The 20,382-nt window shown below is 42.6% G+C and overlaps 1 protein-coding gene across 2 annotated transcripts in view; it reads left to right on the top strand.

Moving 5' to 3' along the window:
* The first annotated feature begins 349 nt into the window (after positions 1-349).
* trim62.1 (tripartite motif containing 62, tandem duplicate 1) overlaps positions 350-20,382 on the top strand; it is a 29,699-nt gene continuing 9,666 nt past the window's right edge. Inside the window, exons 1-3 of one of the 2 annotated variants that reach the window (XM_047582326.1) lie at positions 350-493; positions 1,679-2,227; positions 18,934-19,029. In XM_047582326.1, coding sequence (XP_047438282.1) covers positions 1,820-2,227; positions 18,934-19,029 — 504 coding nt within the window. In that variant the 5' untranslated portion in view covers positions 350-493; positions 1,679-1,819. The remainder of the gene's footprint in view (positions 494-1,678; positions 2,228-18,933; positions 19,030-20,382) is intronic. The other variant, XM_047582327.1, reaches the window with a different exon arrangement.

Raw genomic sequence — 20,382 nt, 5'->3', positions numbered from 1 at the left:
CAGACGTCGAAAACCCCTCTATTTCGGCTCATAATCACATTATCGGTGAACAGTGACAGTCAATTTTGATGGCAGCTCATGGGTGTATTTTTTCTAAGTTAAAACATTTCTTAATAAAGTCACCGTTGACGTGTTTTGGTGTATTTATTTGTTATAGTCGAGGTAGCGAAGCAGGAGCAACAGCGGGAGAACTGGAGAGAGAGAGGAAGTATGAGCCACTCCATTACTGGGGGACACAACATGATATCTTTGTTCCCCTTTTACGCTTCATACTGACACACAGAATTGTTAAAATTTCCAACTGAAACAGAAATGAGCTCTAGGTAATTCTATATTGCATTTCTAGACAAATTAGATGTATCTTAAAAATTATGTGTTTGCTAGATCCCCCCGTCTTTTTAAAGCAGTTGGTTGCATCTGTTGCCGCTGTGTGTTGCTCTTCTTCCTGAAAGACACTTGGCTCGGAGCTGCTGATGTCGCCGTGGAGAACCTGGTGAGTATAGGTTCTTTCCCTGCGTTTTTACACGTCCCTTCTATGAATAATTATCACAGCAAGGCACGTTTATCTCTGATATGCTCCCCCTGAATGTAGCCTTTTAATATGTAGCTTATTTAATGAGTGTTATTCCTCTTTTTGTGTGTTTGTCCCTGCCTCCCCTCATCCTCCCGCTGTGGTTGGCGGTGTCCTGGTGGGTTGTGTTTACAAATCCCGCTAGCAGGCAAGGTGGAACAAGCCAGTTAAATAGTATTTATGCTAAGCTAAAGCTCAACTGTTGGCCCGGTAGTTTGTGGCGGTAGGTAATAATTAAAAAAAAAAGCTCAGTCCGGGCTGTTGGAACCATCCTCATGGAGGAATTTAAAGGGAAGCCTCTTAACACTGGGGACGGAGGAGATAATGCTGCTGCAGGTGTTTGCCTGTTGGTGTGGTCGGTCGCTGAAGAACACGGTTAGCTTTAAAAAGTAAAACGTGAACGTATTCTGACAGTAGCATCTGCATATTGAGGTGATGTCCCAGGTAAGGAGGAAGCTTACAAAATGAAAGTAAATCGCTGCTTCTTTTTTTTTGTGACGTGTGAATAGGTTTAAAATTTAGTTCATTGTTATTGATCCACTGCAACCATTCATTTGTGTTTAGTCTGAGTAAAGGTGCTCTTAAAATAAAGCCCTAAGAGTCATATTCAGTGTCTATAAGTGTGCTGGTTACATTCCCAGTTCATTGATTAATTGATTGTTCTTCCACTGCTCTACAGCAGATATTCAGTGCGCTGTCATGAAAGGCTTACAAAGTGGCACATAAGCACGCTTGAGAAGCTGGAAACTGTTATGTTTGGGGCCACTTCTCCTTCAAATCAAATAATTAGTCATCAAAATTGCTAATTAGTTTCCTTTCCGGATCAACCAATCAGTTAAATAGGCAGCTGTTACAGCTCTTATTTTCAGAGGCATGCTCAGCTAATGTTAGCAGTCTGAAGTGAGACAGACCTGTACGAGCTCCCTGGAGGCTCTTTTGAGTAAGATTAAACATTAAATGAGTTGCCATTGAACCCTGTTTGTTAATGTGTTACTGATAGAACCTGCTGATCTTGTTGATATCTTTGCTTTATATCTATTGCTGTACTATTCTTTGATTGAATACTAAAGGCATATTGTTCTTAAATTGTTTTGTTCTTTTTTGCAGAGACAATAACTTGAAATCCCAAGATTCCCAAAGGTCTCGTCAGTCAACTCCTACATGGCAGTGAGCCACTCTCTTACACATTAAACCAAGTATTCTCAGAACATTGCACTCTTAGATGCCGCTCTGCCTCTGTCTTTGCAAATGGCTTGCTGTCTGAAGGACGAGCTCCTCTGTTCCATCTGCCTCAGCATCTACCAGGATCCCGTCAGCTTTGGCTGCGAGCACTACTTCTGCCGCAAGTGCATTACTGAGCACTGGAGCAGACAGGAGCCTCACGGAGCGCGGGACTGTCCCGAGTGCCGTAGGACCTTCACTGATCCTCTCCTTTCGCCCAGTCTCAAGTTATCCAACATTGTGGAGCGCTACTCGGCCTTCCCTCTGGACGCCATCCTCAACGCTCAGAGGAGCTCGTACCCTTGCAAGGACCACGAGAAGGTCAAGCTCTTCTGCCTCACTGACAAAAGTTTGGTTTGCTTCTTCTGTGACGAGCCGGCGCTACACGAGCAGCACCAAGTGACAACCATCGACGAGGCGTACGAGGAGATACAGGTCAGTCGTAGCGCACACACTCTGACAGCTCATTAGCAAGGGTGAGGCTGACATTTTCTTAAAACCCATCAGAGCTCTGCATCACATTCAGGCAGTTGCACTCGTTTCCTCTTTTGGAACTGCCCAGACAGTTCAGCGTCAAGTCCTCTCCTGCTACAGAGCCCCTCGACTAAAGCAGTTTTTAGATTTTGTGCTTTGCTCATGAGTACTTCTGGTACAATAGTTGCTGAGGAACGAGAAACATTTGATTTGCTTGCCCACATGAGTCTGCTGACAGCAGATCATGATGACGTTCTAGTTTATTGCTCTCGTTGTGATCAGAGGTCAGTCATTTAGTTTCTGTGGTGTGTTCTGATCTGGGTAGAAATATTTTTAGGTGCCTGGAATAACTGCCTGGAGTCACCCTAGGGCAACGTAAGTAAGTATTGTGCTCCAAAGAATTTGACCTTTTAATGGAAATTGTGAATGTTTTTAACTTTTGGACCTATGGCAATTTCTTTTACTTTTAGCACTGGGTACATATGGATTTATATGCTGTATTTTGTTTTGTGTTGTTGACTTCTCTGTCTCCACCTTCATGTCTCTTGTTTGGCAGGTCCCACTCAAAAACTAAATCTGAAATCTCAGCAGGATATATCTAGGCAAATAAAAATCACATCACATGTTACACGCTTTGCAGTAACTACAAATTAAAATTGAATCCTGGATTTTGAGTATTTCAATCATGATATCCTGTGTTCAATCAAGTTCAACTCTCCAAGCGTACCTTTGTTGCATGATGGTCTCATCTCTCTTCTCCACATTTCTTGTCATCTATGTGCTTTAAGTGCTTAAAATTTAAGGAAATTATGCTTGTTTCACTTCAGGGATCTCAACTGAGCAAGGAATTCACTTCAAATGTACCAGTTGATCCGAAGCATTTGTTAAAATAAGAAGAAAACTCCTGAATGATTCATGGTGTTTTGGTTCCGGGATGCTTGCCAGTAATTGTCGGTGACTGTCAAGATAAGAACTTCCCTGAAAAGCTTGTGTTTGCGTGTAATATGTGAGTGGTGTTTTCCACATTAACAGGACTAGATCAGTGCTTGCTTTTGTCTTTCTGTTTGGATAATTCCATTCCCACAGAGCCAAAATCCAATAACTGTAAAACAAAGCCCCTAATCCCGTTCCTTCGTTGCTCCAGTATGCATAGCAACACATTCTAGTCTAATGTTATGTAGTCTGTCTCAATCCTCTTGTCTGCTGTTGCCGTTGTAGATATATTCATATCTACTGGAAACCAGTTCATGTTTTTGTGTTACAAACGGCACAGTGATGAGGAACTGACGACGTAACATTCGGTTGTGATGGTTTTTAAGGTTTAAGGCTCTTTCATTGCACCTCAGACTGACAATAAAACCACTTTGGACTAATGCAGTTTGTGCTTTTGGCTTTGCAGTATTGAGTGTTGATAATGTCGAGACCCTTGTTGTACTATAATCTTTGCCGTGTGTCTGCATTTAATTACAGCTGTGTCTGTTGCTGAGTGTTGCCTCGTTGCAGAGATTATATCAGTTATATGGCCCGCGCCTATTTACTATTCATGAAGCCGACCACTTCCACTTTTCTGAAAGCATATCTCTGACATTGACGACCTCATTCCCCACGCTCTGAATCAGTGAGTGGAGAACAAACTGCATATTATTTGTTATTGAAATGTACCACAAATTACCACAATTTACTTATAGTTTTTAATATTTTCCTTTTTTTTTTTTTTCATCGTTCATTCAGTCATTTCACTTCAGCTGAAGGTTTGGGATTGTTATCTTAGTTGCAGTAAATGTGTCCTCGAGCCATTTACCTCAAGCAGAAATGTAGCTCCCTCTGGAGCTACAAATGGCTTTACATTCATTTTTTAAATATGCCCAAAGACATGGAAGTCCACTTTGCTGTGTAGTATGTTTGCAGTTTTTCTTAAGCTGTTAAAGTTGTAATTGGATTGTATCCAGTTGGCGCCATCAAAGTACTGCATGAGGAGTAAATAAAGGATTTAAAAATATGCAAGTACCTTCAGTTTAATTAAATGATTACATGTAAACACAGTCATGCAATATGTGGGTAGTATTAAGCTACCGGTGTTCCCTTCTGTGTTCTGCATTAAGTATAATTAACAGCGCTGTGAACATCAATGCTGTCCCCCTCAATTTGCAATCAGGCTCTGCGCTGGAAGCTTGAGAAAGGTCAAAACTGTGTAATCCTGGAGCTGAAGTAATTAGGCCCAGCACAAGATGTTTCTCTTTTCTTGGGCATCAGCTTGTCCCTCTCCTTGGAGCTCTTTTCAAGGCGGCGTTGTGGCGTTTTGTATTCTGGCAGGGGCTTTGGAGGCTTCCCAGCTCTGCAATCCTGAGAGGAAGTATGAGCACACAAAGGCCCTGTCGGAAACAACCGTGTCCCATGATGAGCTTGGCATATTTGCATTTTTTAGATCTACAAGTGGGGTGGCTTGTTATGTAATGCCTCATCCTTACTAGACAAACACAGACGTCAGAAAGAGGCGGCAGATGGTGCTACGATTATTTTATGTCGCGTTCGTTTACGATCACAACATGCGTCTTACAAGGAATATGCACTGTATCCTGCTACTGGACTTTGTTCTCGGAATTGATTATTTTGTAAGACGTAACATGTGTAAATAATACTCTGTGAAATTAGGCAGCTTGTTTTTATGCATTTGTTTTTTTTTTATTCCAGTGAGCAGACGGGAACCGTGTGTCAAACAGAATAATGTGAGGAGCTGGGCCTGCAGGCACAAACTTCACTTTTAGCACGAGGCTTGACAATGCTTAACTAAATGCCAAAACAACATGCTAGGGATGTGTTGAAGTGCGGGAGCAGCGATCTCCTCCAGGGTTTCTACCGCCTGGGCCAGAGGGACACATGTCGTGCCAGTTTCTTGGCTGCTTTAAAATGAACCTTAGAGTTTTTGTAGGGTGGGAAAGTTTAGAGAAGAGAGGGCAAAAGGATTTGGTAGGTCGAGAGCCAAACCTTTGCCTCTTTGTGTTGAATTGTTCGATAATTTGGCACATGGAATTTAGGATTGGCCTTCCTATGCCTTCCTCTGTTTCTGGGGAAAAAAGGCTGCCAGTATTAGTTCATGCGTAATAGTTCACTATCACTTCATTTTCCCAGCAGGGTTTCTGTTTAGGTTATGTCATGCCCTCATGTGCATCATGACATTTTCTTTAGCTCTGATGATTTGTGTGTTTCACAATCAATGCTACAAGGGTGTCAGAATTGACTTTCAACATCCGCAGACGCTAACTCACATATGTGGACCCACCCAACGAAGTAGCCAAAACAAAAACATACAGAAATATAGTCTGTTACCCACCACTGCGGTCTGACTGCCAGATTGTTCATTCTGAGGTTACGACATTTTAAGCACGGATTCCAGCGCTCAAAGCCTTTGATTTCATATTCTCAAACTAACAACACTCCTGAAGTGTTCACACGCCGCATATTTCTGTTCTGTCACGTCACCGCTGCAGTAGCTATGTTAACAGTTTTTGGCAGACCGGCGTCTAGTGATGAGGGCAGCTGTTGGTTAGTCTGTGGCAGAGTGTAATCTCCTTAGCCTGGCATGTCACTCCGCTGACCTCAGGCCCTGAGTCTTGTTGCTGTGCTCAGGGGTTTACCTCCTGCTGATTTGCATCCTTTTCCACCGTAAACGCTTCCGCGGCCAAATCTGTAATGCGCAAACGCGTCCAGCACCCGACCACTGCACAATGACGCACACACACACGCATCTGGCAAACATTCACTCGGCACATAATTACTTGCTTGCACATTTTTCTCAACATTAAGAACATTAAGGTAGGATGGAGGAGGATTTGTTCGCTGCTCTGCCATTTGCTCCGGGGAGCAGAGATTTCACAGCAGCTAACGCATTATGATTAGAAAGGGTTTCATCGCAGCAATCACATTGCATAGCTTGGAACCACATCTAAACCTTTCATACAAGAGCAAAAAGCTCAGTGAATGCAAAAAATATTTTAAACTTGTTGAGAGCCACAATCCGCAGATTCTCAATCAACACGTCATTTTAATCCCCTGATGTTTTTATTTTGAGCTTGGTGTGAGCTCATTAAATGCGGTTTTAACCGAGAGGCTGGATATTCTTATCTGCGGACATTGAGTATGTGCTTAATGTTCAGGAAAACAATGGCATTATTTTAGGCAACATGATTACAGTTCCCTCCGCTGGTCGAGCTAGACTCGGAGCGCAGGCGCCATCTTAAATAGAGGTTGGCTGGATTGCTGCAACCCTGATTGGAGCTGGACGAAGCTGTGCACTTATTACCACACCACTGAGGCCTAAAGTTGGCAGTCAACTCCTGTGGAGGACAAAATGGAGGCCACAGCAGCCAGCGCGCTTTAATTGTTATGATGGAGACTGTCAGTGGGGCTGAGTGCAGCCACAGTTTTGTGAGGCTGCACAGACTCTTCCGGCTCTCTACATGCCCTAGGGATATGTTTCCGCTCTACTTGACAGCGGTGTAAGACCAGATAAGAAGGGAAATCGACTGCAGCCCCTGGTTATCCATGCGTACTTGGGGACTGAACTTTGGTTCCGATACTATAGACTATGCTGGATGTGTGAGGAGAATAGGAGCAAGCAGCTGTGCAATGATGCTGGTCTCATTTTGACAAAAGCCCAAGTGGCAGAAGAATTAAATGATTACTGTGGTGTTGAGTCACCCACACAGACCTGTCACTCAAGGTGTGCAGACGCACCTGTGTGCTGTTCTCTATTAACACCATCTTCTACCAGCTTATTTCCTTATCACGACCACACCGGCGGGGTTAATCATGAAAATAAATTGGCATTTTTTTCCCCCCCCGTCTACCTAGCATTGATGTGAGGTGGTGTTTGAAAATAGAAAATGAGCACATCGTGCTTTGAAGCGTTCCCCGGGTGGTTTGAAAGTACGGCTGTCTCTCACTCTCCGGCTGTCAGCGCCGGGCTGAGAGCTCTCTCTGAGCCTGCCATCACCACGCATGGCCGTGCTGCTGCAGTAATGAGTCAGGCAATTTCAAGGGCACCCACGGCTGCCATCTCCCCCGTGGCTCGCCTCGGTCTCCTCTCCTTTCCTCCGGCAGCCCCATCTCTCCCTCTCTGTCTTTCCGTCTCCCGTGTCGGTAATCTTCCTCGTTCCCAAATATGTGCTTTATTAAGTACCACATAACTGGTTTGGTGACAAATGGCTCCGAGCACACACCACTCTGCTCATTTGCCACCCGCCCACCCCAAACAAATGAGTTTGTCCAGTTTGGCGGCCTGTCTGGGCGGTGTGGCAGAAATAGAGCTGTGGGGAAAGAGAGAGGAGTCGTGTTCCATTCGAGGAGCCTCGGCGAATATCCTCATCGGAGATAGAGGTGGTAGCTCATACTGCACTTATTACTGACGCCCCTGATGGTGCTTGAAGCAAGACGGATCATGCTGCATGCTTGCTTTACCCCATGCTGCTGGTAGATTGGCAGATAAACATCTGCGTTGATTGGAAAAAGTGAGCTGATTCGGTTTTCTTCACACAGAACGTTTTGTCTTATTTAGACGATTACTTTGGCCCGCGCTCCAGTTAAGTGAGTCAGATGTCTGCGCATCTGTTGTGCATTAACAATGTTCGTGTAGGCCCTCCGCAAAGATGATTTTACGATTTGCTGTATGTTTTCTAGCGAGTGAAAATGCCTCAGGAAACATGCAGGTGAAAGCTGTTTAGCAGCCTCATAATGTAGATGCGGAGAGACTGAAAAAATGCCGTTTGAACCCTCTCAAGATTAACAGGTGTTTCTCAAATCACTGCACCTGACTTTAGATGAACGCCTCCTCTCTTTAAAGAAATGTGAGGGCAATGAGTGTTAAGTAAAATCACCCGTAAGGAAACTGAACTTGCGTATAAAAAAAATCAGTATTTGTTTTGCTGATTAGGTCTGTTTGTGTGGCACTCTTCTTTCTTTTTTTTTTTTCTCAGTGTCAAAGATAAACGACATAAAAATACCACATCATAATTGCATTCAGAAAGACCAGCACGTGTGACCAACACTGAGTGAAAGACAGGCACTCAGTGGATAGTTTATTAGGCACACCTAGCTAAACATCTAGCATTAAATCCCCACTTCATAAAGATCATAATGTTCAGTTGTGTTTGCTGTTTTAATGATGGGTATGGATGGAACCTAACTGCAACAACAATCTGCATAACGCAGCCTCCAAACTGACCATTTAGTCAAATGCTCCTTCTCAACTACTCTGAAGGTTGGATTTATTGATACGTCTGTAGTAAACTGCTGCTGAATACACCGGCTGTGAAGGGTGTATTTGTTTAGCTGCGTTATGAATTGTCATTGTCTTCAACAGAAGTCTGGATCAGCTTCTGTGGAAATCCACAAACTCCCACACATCATCTGCATGTGGATGATTCATCGCGACTGAATGCATTGTACCTTCGGTATGACATCAAAAGCTGCGCATGTACCTGGCAGCTAGTTAAACCCGCGGGTCACAGGGCACCGTAGGTGCTGGAACTGGTTTCACAGGCCAGAGAGCGAGAGGACGGATCAATGAAGAGGGGGGATTTTCTTGTCTTGTTGGAGAATGAAAGTTGAAGTGCTGCCCTCAAAGATTTGTGGCATTAAGTGAGGCTTAATCTTGATCCCAGGTCTCTCTGATATGAGGCATATCTGCAGGGAGAGCAGCCCCTACACCAGCGATACCAGTAATGAACACTACTTTAAATGTAATAGACCTGAAGTTGTTTGTTTTTTTGTCTTACTCCCTTAGAGTCATAACTCGTTTTAAGGGTGGAGAAATGGTGGTTTTGGACAGAAACGATTCCTGATCTTATTCGTCAGTAATCCGTGAGTGAGGAGTCATTAGTAAGAATTTTTCAGACTTCGCTTTTCATTTTGCCTTTGTTAGTCTGATGTTTGTGAACCGCTGTTCCCTGCCGCTGCAGCCATGAGACTCTGAGCCCTCCGTTGATTAGCCTGGGAATTAAGACAGATTACAGGCCATTGTTCTCGGGGGTCCGGGCTGGGCTGGATGGGGCTGTAATCTCCTGTAATTCCCTGTGTCCATGATTTGCTGCAGATGATTTAATTAGACCTGCTGCTGATAGGAGTCCTCGTTTTCAGCTCCAACACGGTCCGCCTTAGACGTGACCTTGAGCTAACTAGTCGCCTGGAGGCTGAGAGAATTAAACATGTGTATATTTACCTGTGGTAGTCGAGGTGATGAGGGGCAGACTATGACTGACAGGCAGGCAGGTGCTGGAGAATCTCTCAGTTTAGTGTTAGCTGTGGGATTAGATAAAAGGTCTCAGTACGAGCACCACTTATTTCCCTTTATCCTAAATGTTTTTGTAATTATCAGAGATGTAAGAAAAAAGCTTGTTGAATAAGCAGCTTTGTTCATTATTTATTGAATGGAAAATGCCCAGTGGACATCAATAAAACTGTAATGATTTATCAAGGTTACTAAGTCCAATTTATTATCTAGGTACTGTACATGACTGCCCCGGGTAGACTGTGTGGTAATTGATATCTCAATTAGGAATTTAAACACCAACTTCTAATGATGTATGGCGTATTCACGTTTTTATGGCCAAGTATTCTTGGATTTTGTTTATTTGCCATACTGCACTGAGCAGGGTTCAGGCTAATCAGTGCGGAGCAGCCAGCTGTATTGTCTCCGCTCACCATGGTTCCTCTGCATGTCTTCGCTCTCAGTCTCCACATTAACAGCGGATTCCTCCCCTAGCAGCTGTTAACAGTTTAGCCGTTTAGCACCCGCTCTTATCCTCAGTGACTTACAATAGCTGCTGCTGTAAAACATTAAAACCGCACGCTGTTAGATAGTTCAGAGACCTGTGAAATGTGTTACAACTTTAATCAGGCAAAGTCAAGGAGGAGCATCTTTCTTATCCCCAGCCTCATCTATTAAAGTGACAGTCAACTCAAAGTGTTTCATTAAAACGACATTAAGGCCTTAAAAGAAGTAGGGATGTTTGGAAGTGTTTGCTACTTTCTCTTTGTTTTATCTGAGGTAACATTTAAAAACAGAAATCTAAGCTCTACGGACTGAATAATATTCGAAACATGCATTTTATTCGGTACAAGGAAAACTGAGCTCTTGATTTGACCTGATTTTTGTCTGTCTACGTATCTAGGTCATGATATATCTAAAAACAAAGATGATTTTTGGCAGTGTCACATTAAAATTGAGACTTTAAATGCCAATCTAGGTGTTGTTGTGATGGGATCAGTCATTTGCTGGTGAGGTGTAAAAGACAGATTTGTCGTCACCTGAATTAAATGGGACCTGGAAGAAAATAACTCCGTGCAGCTTTTTTTTTAGTGTTCAGACATTAACATATAGACGGAGATATTTCGGAGTTAAGTAGCTCAGCACAGAGATAGTCTCAGCAAATCTGAGTTGATGTTGGAGGCTGTTTATTCTCCGCTATATATACTAACTGATGCCATTTCAAAGAGGTTCAGTGCTTTCAGGCTTTCAGTTCTTGTTGCACTTTGGTTAAAAAAAAAAGCTTTGCTTTTCGTTGTGTTCCACTCAATACAAAACAAATGTTTTAGTCCACGTTTTTAGATAAATTGGTATCTATTGCCGTCCTGGTGAGTGTCCTGTTGTTTTATGAAGATAAAGTGATAGATGCATCCATTTAAAAGCACTCTTGTCAGACATTTTCACTGAAATGCTTTTATTCTTGGCTTGAATAACAACTGAACAAAACCTTCTCTAGGACATTACATCGACTGTTGAGGCAAGTGCAGCAGACACAAGCCTTAAATTGGTGTTTTGTATTCACCGTCTTATTTGGAAGTGTTCTTGTTGTTCTGTTTGCACAATACTTATACTTTTATACTTAAGTTTTACTTTTCCTCAGTTTCTCTCTAATTGGGAGCAAAAAGGTTCTTGAGGACTCATCTTAAACGTGTGCACCACGTAAACTTTGTTGGCCCGATGAAGACCTGTGTGGGCTGAAACGTTTTCGCTCAAGCTCCGGATGCATTAACTGTAAACAGATATGTTCTCCCCTGCTCTGTGCTTTGAATTTGTTTGGTAATATTATGATCCAGGCTAGATATGAAGATTATTGGAAATCATCGGGGGATTTGCTAACACGCAGACCTCACTAGTAGCTGTGCTTAAAATTCATACGGCTGCACTTCCACTGTCTGCAGGAAAAGGTCTGCTATTGTAGAGTGTGGCTTGACAAAAGAGGCATACTTCCCAACTATTTATTTGATGTCAGGGGACTAAGTGAAAGAGAAGCAGGCGTATACTCTATTTGGTCAGATAGAGCTCTTGGCGAGCTGTAACCTGAATGGTGCACACACAACAGGCTATAGCAGAATATCTTACAGCTGCACCCATGTCACTAAGATGAAGTAGAGGCAAACAAAGCAGCTTGTTATTCCAGCCGTGTGGCGCTGGCTGACATGCAACCAAGTCGTTTTTTTTTTTTTTTTTTCACGAGGCGATTTTTGCGCCTGACAAATATGACATGGTTTTTTATTAACAACATGCTGACTCTTAGAGGTTTGACTAATCCTAAGAGGCTTTTTCTAAAAGATGAAACAAGCTTGTATTTGGTGAAAATCTGCTGGGAGTCCAGCGTGTTCAAGGGTCGTTTTCAGGGCGTATTTACTGACTGTGAACGCAGAGTGAAGTCACTCTGCAATCACAAATAGGTAATGGTGTTAGCAGGAAAGGCAGCTCCTCGGAGGAGTGTATGTAGTATGTCAGTTGAGAAAAAATGGTCATAGTCAATTTTTTTTGTTTTTTTTAAACATTTTATTTTACGAAACGCTTGCTTTCTGTGTATACATCCTGAACAAATACTCCCATGAACATTTCCCACCACACATTCATGCATTTGGTTGCTTACTCTTTACGTCCCATCACCTGTGTCTGGGCAAAGAAATTTCACTTAAACATATCAGAAAAGCTACAGATTACAGTCGGATCCATTAAGATGAACTAGGAAGCAATCGTAGTGAGATTTTTGTGATAATATTTGCATTCTTCTTGAAGCGTTGGTTATGCAGTCAGAGTGATGTGTTGTGTATTCAGAAGGCTCAGTCAGCCAAAAAACGTCCGACAGGGGTCTGACAACGGTGAGGGACGCACCGCAAACACCAGGGCTATAGGCGCTCAGTAGAACATTGACCAGTGGCTGATTGTCATCTGCACCTGTATATACCTCCCCTGAAGTGTAACTGCACATTGTGCTGCAGCTGCTGTAATTGGACTGAAATGGCCTCTCTCATCCTTGGCTCTCAGTGGCCGGAGTAGCAGGAAAAGTTCACCCTCTTTCTGCCTCCTACACACCATCGACTGCGATGTCTTCTCCGTATTAAAGTGATTTTCTGTAACTGTGATTTATTTATTAACTCCAACGTCGGCTGCTGCCGTTCTCTGAATTAGACAGAGAAGCTGGACACAGCTGGCTATCAGCGGACCAACATTTTAGTGGCGTGACTAGACTGATGGCATCACTCCAATTTCATAAGGTATGACTTAAGCTCTGTGTAGAGCATAAACCAAGCTCAGGTTACACACAGCGATCCCTGACACTTGACTGAGAGGCAGGTTAAACTTTGAACAGGCTACCGACTCACAGAATTACATACACTGTGGAGACATGGCATCATTAACACACATATTCCTGTTTATAGGCAATTTAAAAATCACCAGGACTTAAATTTTTTCTTATTTTTCTTCCCTGCCTAAGAACGTCCACACTGTACTCAGCCATGAACTTGCCTCTTCTTGTGAGCCTTGATGTTTAGCGTGCAGTGATCTATTGTCATGACTGAACTGCTGGATTTTGAATAAGGTTTTCTTACTTCTCAAACGTTGCAGTTCAGACTTCACTTTGCCTCACACCACAGAAAAATAAAAAATAAAAAATCTGAAAAGGTCTTTTTAAGTTTGATTGCGCTTCTAAACATCTTAACAACTTAAACTATCTTTAATCATGATCCCGTTCTTTATAGAAGTCAGTGACTGATGTTTGTTTTATATTTTCTGTTATCTCACAGGCCGGAGGGACGTGTTTTCTTAATGTTCTTTTTTTTTTTCCATTAGTTGCTTGTTGAGATGATGCATAGCCTTCTCTGAGATTAGCATCTTGCTCTTGACAGCGTTGATTGATAGTCGTTCGGAGAGGGTCTGGAAATGGTTTCTGCTGCAAGAAATATTCAGAAATTTCTTATTAAGCTTATAACCATATAAACTAGCTGTCCGTCAAATACGTTTTCCAATTTCAACATGCCTCATTTAAATATGTGTGTAGAAGCTAGCCCTGCTCAGCAGTCAGGAGAAGATGAGCTGTAAAAGCCTCGGGCTGAAGCAGCGAGAAGCTTCTGTTGAGCTGGTGAGTGACTTTATACAAGAAGCAGACTCGCTCTTATCGGTCAACACCTCTCACATTTCCACTCTGTTGCCAGCAGCAGCCCTGCTGTTCCTCTTTAATGGCTTGTCCTACACTGAGTAGATTATCAACCTTTACATGGATGCCACTGAGATATGTTTGTCTTTCTTGAAAACATATTTTGCTGCCTCGCAACACACCTCCCTCTGCTTAGTGTGTTAAGTGTCGCCAGCAATTCAGATATCAAGGATCTTTTTAGTTTGAAGGATAAATATATTAGAACTGACTTGCAGTGTTGCTGTGTAGCTGTTCACGTCTGGGGTAAAACATTTGCATACTCCGTGCCCTTCCTCGCTCCAGGAATTGGAGCAGCAGCCTCCGAGCATTCATCATTTACATGGCGTGCCCTATATTCAGAGGAGTGGCGGAGGCATTCGACGCCTCCGCTCAACTCCCTTCATTTACCAGATGATTCTGCTAAAATAGAGGTAATAGATGAGGGAGTCGTTTGGGATCACACAGGGGATAGAAGATCTATCGTTCCTATCGAATAGTATATCTGCCTAGATTGCTCTCAACTACTGACAATACTATGTGATGAATTATCCCTTTTACCTCTTAACCGTTGACCAGCAGAAAATCATTTTATATTGTTATTTCTTACCTTCTTTCGTGCACCAAACAAAAACACAGATCCTTTGTATCTTTGTATTTATGAGCGTACTGGCAATAAATCTGAATCTATTAAAGTGTAGACGGATGAACACGGAAGTCGTTTACATAGCCTAACATAGAAACTGTCCTGTTTCAGATAATCCAAAAGTATTTTTTCCCTCTTTGGGACTTAAAGCAAACTTGCAGTAAACATTTTTTTATTTTTATTTTTTTCATCATCTGACATTTTGTTGCTACAATTCCCACCAGCCCGTGGTCGAACGTTTGCTTGAACCACCAGAACCCAAGAATATTTAATTTATAAATTGTACAAATGGATAAATACAAAGTAAAAAGTTTGGGATGGTTTTTGTGTCTGTCTTTTATTTGTAGTGACGTTCAAGATTCAAGTCAATTGATTATTCAGCTATCACTTATTCAGTGTTCATTACTTTTGATCATTTTGTCTGTTTATCCCATTAAAGAATCTCCAGCACCAGGCTAACACACCGGGTCTATGAACCAGTTGCACACATTCGGATGTACCGTACAGTACAGGATGTGCTCGTCTCCGTCTCAGTGGGACAGATGTGGGAAGTGAAAAGTGTGTCTCTGTCCTCCAGCATTCTGAGCCAGGCCTGCTCTGTCAGCTCAGCTGGCCTCTGCTTGCTCTGCTGGCTGAGCTCAGGCTGCAGGGACGCACTCATCCCCCTGGAGAGGCTGCAGGCTCTGCTGATGCTAGAGGAAACCAGGCTCAGGAATGTACGGCACAGCTTGAGCTCGGTTTGATGTCTTGGAACAAAAATGCACCAGAGTTTGCAGCCTGAGACAGCATTTTTGTTGTCCTGTATTCTGTTTTTCTGTTTCTTTTCACAAGTTTTTGTTTTGGATGCCGCCAGGGCCGGAGTATTGTGGAGGGGAGGGCTGGGGGATGATACAGCCGTCACACCAGACAGACAGGTGAAACATTTGGATGACTGGCTTCAAAACCTTTTCAAAGCCTATGTGCTTGCGTAACGCGTGGTGTCCCTAGAGGTTGCTGGTCTGCCTTTTGGTACTGCAGCGGCTGGAACTCTCCAGAGATGATGAAAATATTCGTCAAATCTTGCACCTCGGAACCCACAGCTCATATCACAGTCAGTGTTTTTATGATTGTGACATAAGTAGCGGCTGTTTGTTTGTTGTGGTCGACTGTTGCCTCTTTCTCTGGAGCCTTTGTGCGTGTCTTTAGGCTGTGAAAGAGGCGTCTCGCTGTGCAGACGGGACCACGCACAGGCACATTTTAACACATTTTAATTACTGTTCCTTATGATATATTTTACAACTGATTGCATCTGATTGAATGTGTGTTGCCTACTTTGATTGGTAGTGGTTATTAGAATATTACACACTAGGTTGTTATAAAAAAGAAAAATAGTTTGTGTTTATCATGAGCTGTTAGTATCAAGTCACATCGCTCGCCCACCTGAGAGGTTGTTCCCTTTAATGATGCATTACTTTAGGACTGCGTTTCAACCCCACTGAAGTGACTTCATTTTTCAGCCCCAGACTCTGCCGCTTTGCCAAAACCCACACCCTTGAAAACACCGTATTTTGTTAGTACTGTGATTTTTGTACTGGCTGTAAGGATGAAATATTTCAGACCAGTTCATGCTGAATCACAACAAGCCCATAAAGCACACCGGTTCGGCTGTGATGTCTGCGGTGTGTTGACGGCAGTGTTATTGGCTGACATCCTCTTTACCCGCCTTGTCTGCTACCTGACAGAATTACACCCACGGCCCAATTGAAGGTTATACCAACCTGTCCTTGTGAGCGTCACCTTTGCAGCACACTGAGTTACTGTGGCGTCTGCTGGGTTCTGGCACTTGTCACCGAACGATAACCAGATGAAAAAGATCCGGCTGTAATTAGAAGCCTTTCATACTGATTCATACTGAAAAAGATTAAATGAATGTGAATGAAGTCACTTGAAGCTGCTCTTATCCGTGTGTGTGAGAGAGGAAGTTCTCCATCCTGTGAGCTTTTTATTATTCATGCTGTGACACTGCATGTTGTTTTGTTCGTCTCTTGGTTCAGGCTGGCAATAATGCTCTTTAAGTCCTGAACGTGCTGCTGAATGTAATCAAGCTTCCAGCCGCAGGGAAAGTTTGAGAAATTCTAAGCCCCCGTACACAACACAGCCGTAACAGTCTATTATTTTATTAATTTATTTACTTGTGCATATATCTGCCCAAGAGCTGCTAACATGACGGGGGGGGGTACGAGGAAGAAGGGAACGACGGCAGGATGGAATGAGTTTTAGATTTATAATCTCCCAGCCGTGACCCCCATTTCCTGCAACTTGACGTCCTGGGGAAATGTCACGTCAGACTTGTGCCGGCCAGATTCGATGGACAGGAGAGACGCCTCCACACACAGCACAGGACGCACTCCTGAATACACACAAACATCGCTGTCACTGTCTGCTTATACCACCATTCATCTCACTGTTTTTTTTTTGTTGTTTTTTTGTTATCTCATTAAATAAAGGTTTGACGTCATGTTCTCATTTTTTTTCCCCTGTACCTATCGAATCCAGTTTCTCGCAGTAATTGACACCACAGCCGTGTCTTTTTCTGCAAGAAATGTCATCGTAGAACAATCTCCAAGCAAAGGACAGTTTTGTCTTCCAAGGAGGTTGAGGAGGAGTATGTAATTACACATTATGGAGGAGGTTTAGGGTCTCTTTGAACTGCGCGAAGATGATTTCACCTAGGTTGATATTTGCTGTTGCTAAAATGCAGCTTTGCCACCTTAAATTCAGCTTAGGCTCACTTATTCTGCAGCACATTTCATTTTAGTGACTAGTGCTATTCAGTAAATGGAACAGGGTGGATGCGTCCTGTTTGTAATCCAGAGGATGATGCAAAACAGAAATAAAAACATGTCATTAAGGGAAACATTTCAGAGAGGATTTGTTTTTTTTTTGTTTTTTTTTTTTTAGTTATGTGTGGGTTCATGTTGATGCATCCATCTATTAGAGAGAAGGCAGCAGTTAAAGTTGCCCTCCCCTGACCAGCCAGTGAGTCGGGAGTTCAGGAGCATGTTTTTCCTGCCAGTCTGTCAGTGTTGGTCTTTCACATTGTGTGGGAGAGGCCTTTGACCCGCTGCAGACAAACGCCTAGCGATGAGGCGGAGAGCCTGCTGAGCCTGCCGCACTCCTATCATTAACATGGAGAACCACGCTCCCCCTCTGCACCAGCCATTGTTTTTTTTTTGCCTCTGTCCTTGAGAATAAACATGCTTCATTTCCACGGCCCACATTTGCTCCTTCTTAATAATCAAGATCAAGGATAAATTACTTCTGCTGCATCCTAAATTAATACCCATTTTTCGCCCCTTATTCCGCCGGTAGAATCATAATATGTTTTCCTCTTGTCAGACAGCGTCTATTCTCGCTTTCAGTTCATTACCGTCGCTGAGCGATGGTTGTTCTCTTTGCACCGCTAAGCTGACAGTTCCAATTGGTGGATTTTTGCTGCAGTTGGCGTTCAGAGGAGGTGACACTTAGTGGATCACAGAGAAGGGGACACACAGGTTACTTGAGCAAATACACCAAGCACCAGGGCAGCTTAACTTAAATGAATGAAGCTCGTCTCAGGTTGTTTCCTTTGATTACATTTTTTTTTTCCCACCTGAAACAAAGATGTCTTTTGCCAAGTGCCAAGTTTTGTTTAGCTTGTAGCTGCCAGTGTCAGATTTTTATTTGCTGTATAATATATTATATGTTAATGATGAGTAATCGTGTGCTAATATTCTACTGACACTGGTTTAAAATAGAAACCACATCAATTTGACGAAGGTGGGGTCTGGTTTTCCAGGTCGTGTCCTTTTTCATATATTGTTTTCTTTGCAGTAACATAAGTCTCCCTACATGCATGGGTATGGTTTCTTATTCCCTGCATCAAAGTTTTTGGAGGCATTTGTGTCCTGCCTTTATCTCACGTCGTAAGCTGGGTCACATATTAAGTTGACATTTTGTATAGTGCAGCGTATTACTTGGGGGAGTGCATCAGCAAAACTGTTTCTGACCTAAAACCTAAATCTAAAACACAGATGTTGTTGGCACATGGGATGTGCTTAAAACTCTGACAGCAGCCTTCCTCTCTGGTTCCCGCAAAGCCTCCCCTGGGCCTCGGGGAGACCCCGAGGTGGCCGAGTGCTGCAGGTTCTGTCAGCGTGTGCCTGACTAGGAATGAGACCCAGTTTTCTCTGGCATCTCCACAGACTTTATTTGATCTCCTTCATATCTTTCTCTCCATCTGGCTTGTTTGTTTTGTAGCTGGGGCTTAAATCTTTGCTGCCTCACACCTGATCATTGAGCACAAATAATACCGTTTATATAAATGCATTACAATTTAGAATTGGGGAGATTAATGTTTGCCTGCTACCTGTATTGGAACTGTTTTAGTGTAACTTTAAGAAAATGGTGGAACGAGGAAGTAGGAGTTGAGTGTTTTAAATGGAAATAAAATGCTCTAGTACGTTGTCTTGTTGAATTTGGCTCAACTCTTCTGTCACATTGAAGTCACCAGTCACCAGTCGCTCATGTGTAGCTTGTTGTTTGTGTTTCAGAGGGAGATGAAGGAGCAGCTGGCCACCCTGCAGGACAGTGAGAAGGGACACACAGAGGCTCTCCAGCTACTGCAGAGACAACTCACTGAGACCAAGGTACTTTTTTGAAAAGAAATAAACAAAAAAATAACACCTCTGTACCAGCAGCAACTGTTGCCCCTTTTTGCAATTTCTAAAGATAATTTTTTATTAGAGCACAGTGTTTTAAATATATTAAAAAATGGCAGGTTCGCTGATTTGTTATGTTAAATTTGCATTGATTTAAATGATACTTATTATGTGGTCTGCATCTGAAACAGTTTCTAATTACTGGATCAGAAGATCTGCAGCTAATTTGATTAGACAATTAGATTTTTATCGAGCAAAAGCGCCTCTGCATTTGTCATTTTAATTTAGTAAACTGAATATTTTTGGGCAATCTGCAACAAACAATAAATTCCTTTGATTAAACTGACATTTACTTAATCAGTGAATTCAATAACAGGTCTCAAAATCTGATAATTATAAAAGATGTGATGTGAAATGTAATGACCCAGTCTGAGAAAATCATGAGGTATGTATATCTGGAAAGACAGAACCTTTGGGCGAATTTGCTTTAAATAAATTATAGTTATTGAACAGTTTCCATTTAGGTTCATTTGATGGACACATTACTTACTAATAACCCGTCTCTAATCTTAAAATGTGCAATTATATGAGGACATTCTGGGCTGAAGGAAAGTGTGAGATAACTAGTGTAATTATGTTTTCTTTACATACAATGATTAATTAGAGTACTAAGCCTTTTACTTAATTAAAATAATTTAAAGAGCATATTCACAACAACTTTATATAACAGGTTATTCATTGAACACCAGCAAATGCCAGAATAGACTGTAAGGATATTTACTTAGGTAAACAAATCCTTGGAGAAAGTAAAAGAAATGTCTCCGTGAGCAAAAAATAAAGAGCTGGTCTGTTTAATGTATGCAGTCCTTCAGTCAATGATTATCTATCTCCCTTCCTAATTGCTTCGGATGGGCAGTTAAATTCCACCACATAAATTGGTTTATTGAGCGACGCTTTAATCTTGGCACCTTGTTTTAATCAGCGATCCATGAGCGTCCGCTCAATGTGTCAGTCTTTTAACCTCTCATTCATGCACGGACACACACGTCTCCCCCCTCTGCCGTGGTGGCATTGAAGGGATTTGGAAGGCTGTTTGGTGAAGCCGTAGCCGTCGCCATCATCTGTCATGTTGACGGCGCTACCGTTAGCTGCTGCCATAGCGGGCGCCAGGTTCGAGTCCGTTTAAACCTTCTGTATGCCGTGCAGTGGAGTGTGACAACAAATGAGGGGACTTGAATATTTCATTCCGGGTGCTACCTAAAGGAAAAGACGAAGCTTCATTTCTCTCTCTCGTTTTTGTACTTGCTGTCTAATGTCGCCGCATCACTCACCTTCGTGTCA

Source organism: Mugil cephalus, chromosome 4 (assembly GCF_022458985.1).
Source record: "Mugil cephalus isolate CIBA_MC_2020 chromosome 4, CIBA_Mcephalus_1.1, whole genome shotgun sequence".
In the NCBI taxonomy this organism is placed as follows: domain Eukaryota; kingdom Metazoa; phylum Chordata; class Actinopteri; order Mugiliformes; family Mugilidae; genus Mugil; species Mugil cephalus.
This window is presented reverse-complemented; position numbering and strand designations above follow the sequence as displayed.